Source organism: Octopus bimaculoides, chromosome 16, assembly GCF_046866305.1.
Source record: "Octopus bimaculoides isolate indiv1 chromosome 16, ASM4686630v1, whole genome shotgun sequence".
Classification (NCBI taxonomy): Eukaryota; Metazoa; Mollusca; class Cephalopoda; order Octopoda; family Octopodidae; genus Octopus; species Octopus bimaculoides.
The window spans coordinates 7,477,464-7,481,723 of NC_142943.1; the positions used below are offsets into that span (position 1 = coordinate 7,477,464).

At 35.8% G+C, this 4,260-nt stretch overlaps 1 protein-coding gene across 1 annotated transcript in view; it reads left to right on the top strand.

Annotated features, from left to right (window-relative positions):
* The window catches only part of LOC106879236 (rho GTPase-activating protein 25), a 9,001-nt gene extending 5,704 nt beyond the window's left edge, over window positions 1-3,297 (top strand). Inside the window, exons 2-3 of the mRNA XM_089364879.1 lie at window positions 206-341; window positions 1,236-3,297. Of these exons, the coding sequence (XP_089221005.1) occupies window positions 206-341; window positions 1,236-2,400 (1,301 nt within the window). The 3' untranslated portion in view covers window positions 2,401-3,297. The remainder of the gene's footprint in view (window positions 1-205; window positions 342-1,235) is intronic.
* Window positions 3,298-4,260: the final 963 nt, after the last annotated feature.

A 4,260-nucleotide genomic window follows, 5' to 3' on the forward strand; every position in this document is an offset into this window, starting at 1 on the left:
GGAGAGTACAAATTTATTATTCTTAAACGAGAATGTTGTTGACAGTGACTTTGAAGTTTTGGCCAGCCATGCCATTGCTGGACTGTTAAGCCATCGACCAGCTTAGTCGCGGTGCAGTATCATCTGATAATTTTCATCTCTCTTCTTTCATTCTATTTCATTTTAATTCCATTCTAAATCTTATTTTATTCCATATGTTTTGCAGCTATCTTTGGCCAGTACCTTAAGGAAACCATGTTGTATGAGCACAATAATAAAACCAAAAGGAAAGTTCCTTATATAATTGAAGCTTGTGTCAAGTTTCTTGAAGAACATGGAATGGAAACTGAGGGTGTATATAGGTAATTGTAAATTCTTTTAATTTACACAAACACGTACACATGCACCCCCTCTCCACACACGCATGCACACACATGTATATGCCCTTACTTCTTTGGGATGCCCTCTAGACTTTCTTTCCCTTACTGCACTCACTGCATCTATCCACATCTCCCCCAAACCTTCTCTTCCCGCAAATTTGTTACCAGTTCAAAAATGCTTAAATCATATTCAAACCTGTAAGAAAGTCATTCGCTGTATTTTGTCATTGAAAAAATTCCTCATTGTTGACAGAGAGACAGAAAGTCAGTTCCCAGCGGTTCCTAGCCAGACTGTTGGATACGTGCATCTTGGAGTGTATGTTTGTAAGGTTGTGAGTTTGATTCTCAGCAGCATGTTGTGTTCTTGAGCAAGTCTTTTTATTTCAGGTTTCCCAGTCCATTCCTCTGGCAAAAATAAGTCGTACCTGTATTTCAAAGGGCCAGCCTTGTCACATTGTGTCACGCTGAATCTCCCTGGGAACTACATCAAGGGTACATATGTCTGTGGAGCACTCAGCCACTTGCGTGTTAATTTTCTGAGCTGGCTGTTCCATTGGTCAAATCAACTGAAACCCTTGCTATCATAACCCATTGAATTCCAGTTATCTTCTCTTCTGCTGCAGACAAGAAAAGGGGACACTGTGAACTGGCACGAGAGACGGGTCCTTTTTGTGATATTACTGTCATATACACCTCTCTGTCTCCAGTGAGAAATTTTCCTCTTGACAAAACACAGTGAATGACTTTTGTACAGATTTGAACATGCCTCAGGCATATTTGAACTGGTAACTAGTTTGTATTTATTTACTTATGTGTTTGTTTGCTGTTTGTTTATCTCTTTATATTTTTCTATTTATTTATTTTCTATTTTTGCAGGTTAGCTGGTCGTATGGTATTAATAAAAGAACTGCAAGAAAGCTTTGATACAGGTGTATGCATTAAACTAGAAGACAGTGAAGCTGATGTACATACTGTAGCATCTTTATTAAAATTATATCTCCGCGAACTACCAGACTCCATTATTCCCAGTGAACATTTCCAGAGATTCATGAGCATTGCTTATGAAGCTGTTGACAAACATAAGAGCCAAGATGAAGAATTCATTCCAAGACTAAAAGAAGCTGTGAATATTTTGGAGTCGGACAACTACAACATTTTGCAGTATTTGTGCAAGCATCTTCACAAGGTGTCACAGTATTCTGATGTTAATAAGATGACGCTAGCAAATTTGGCAATGGTTTTTGGGCCAAACATCATTCGTCATGAAGATGAAAACCCAGAAATTTTACGTGCTACAGCAGATTTGAACCAGAAACTTGCGTTAATACTTATCAAGCATTCAGATGTGATTTTTGTCCATGATTGCGGTCCAAACTTACTTGACAGGCCTCTGGATTCACGTTGTGGTGCTCCAGTACTGCAGCCATTCACAAACACATGTGAACCTCCATTACAAACCAGTGACATTGAATTTCAGCTTGCGGATGAATTTAATAACTTACCAGTAACATCACCATCACCTTTCACAAAGGCCCATAGCTTGAAGGCTTTGAAACCTGCACCACCTCTCCGGCTCACGAAATCAAACAGTTCCAGGCATCATCGGCGTTTACGTCTTATCGAGAGAAACAATAACTTCAGCGAATCATTAAGTTCTCCAGAGTCTTGTAAGTCACCAGAGACCCCACCCGAGTCATTTGGAGGAAATACTGAAGGTTTTGGTGAGGTAGCTTCCCCTTCAGAGGTGAAATTTAACTGGGAGCATTTCACTCCAAGCAATGCTGTTTTTGGTATGTGTGATATCAAGCACATTCCAAAAGAAGACAAAAACGAGATGCCGAAGCCTTTAACTGAAGTAGAGAAGCTAAAGAAAGATTTAAATCAGATGAAAGTTTTGTATGAGGAGAAAGTATTGGAAGTTGAATCACTGAAAGTACAACTTCAGAATCAAAGTAATGCCAAAGACAAGACCATCGACAAAGTTATAGAATTACAGGAGATACTTAACAAATACAAAATTCGATATGGGGAATTGAAATGATTTTTTAAAACAATTTTATGTATTTTGGGGGAGGAATTTTGAAACACTGTTTTCTTATCCCTTCAAAGGAAATACCGTTTATTTTTATTCAAATGAGGAAAGTGTGTGGTTTTTATACTGCAAAATTTTCTTTGTTCTTACTTTCTGCTCTGGCTTAAAGTTTTTCAGTTAGATTAAGCAGAAGGAGACAAGAGGCTACAAAAAATACTCCCTTCACCCTCGTCCTTGCCATTTTTTTTTAATATAAAAGTTTTTAAGTGAATGAATGGAGTCATTGCAGTCTGTAAAAAATATATTTTATCTATCAAATACAAAGATTTTGATTGGTTTGTTAGTGAAAGGGGCTGTGTTATGTAATTAAAAGAAATGGTATGTCAAGTGAGGGAGGATTTCTTTTATAGACTAGATTGGTTGACAGGGCAAGGGAGGGCTTCTTACAGAATTGTAAATTTACAGAATGAGTCACAAGTGAAGAATATCACAGTGTATATTGGTTGACTTGGGGAATGAAGTCTTGTGATGGAATGTAAGACTGAAAGACGAGAGCATTCTTACATAGAGTAGTGAGAGAGAGTGGGAGAGAGAGAGAAAGAGAAAGAGAGTTCATATTATTTTTTAAAAACAGCTTTACATTAAATGAATCTGGAAACGGATCAATAAGAGAACAGATCTATCAAGATGGAGTTACATTTTGTAAATGTAACAGTGAAACAAACAATTCTTAAATATTTTCTAAACATCCCTTCCACCACTTCTGTTTATATTTTAAATCCATTTGTTTGTGTTTATTCATTTTTTTTTTTGTTTAATTTAACAGTTTTAACTGTTTACCATAAATAAATGTATCAAATAATGGGAAAGTTTGCATGAGGAAACAATTATATTTGTAAAAAGTTCCATGAATCCTTGATATGAGTCAATCACAAAAATGTCTGGGTCTTCATAGCACCATGAAGAATTGATTATTTGCTTTTTTTTTTTTTGTTCCATTCTAACAAAGGGATTGATTTTGAATGTCTGTGAGTTGCAGTCACTGGGTTAATGATACAGTTTTTTTTTTTATTAATTATTATTACAACATTGGAAAATACTGCTGTGCTTTATGATAATTAATTGTTATTTTTGTTTCCATTTTCATGAGACTTGTGTTAGAACTGAATAAGATGTGTAAATTAAAGGGATGGGCTCCGGAAAATCGTCCCCCTACTCTGTATTTTACTGGTGCTTAATTTATCTGCTCTGGAAAAATTTGAATTGAGAAATGGGAAACTGTGAACAAGGACAACATTATTGTTTAGCAAACTTATGATCCAAAATATCTGAACTTAGACCATCCCATCTTTTCTGGGACGATGTGAATGATCTAGCTTAGCATTTTAATATTTGCAACAGTTAGATAACATTAATTTCTTAATGAACGAACAAATGAATTAATAAAAATAACAACAGGGTATTTTGGGCAAGAATGCTGCTACAAAGAACCTAGGGAATATTTTAGCTAACTTCTATCAAAGAACGGTGCTTGGTATGGTTATGTTTAGAGTTGGAATAAAAACAATCTCTGAATAGCACAAAAGCTTGGTCAGTTATTTTAGATATCAATAATCAATCAAGACAGACAATGAGTATTTAATGACTTGGAGCAGGATAAACTTATCCTCATGTTTTAATCATTAAAATGACCATTTTCCAGGAACCACAGCAGTTCATGGAAATGGTCATTGCTGTACAAATTTCTATGAAATTGGGTAAGAGGAGAGGTAAATCTTCCTTCCTTCCTTTTTTGCTTCTTTTCTTTCTTTCTTTCTTCCTTCCTCCATCTCTCTTTTCTTGGTCTATTTTTCTTGTTATCTATCCCTT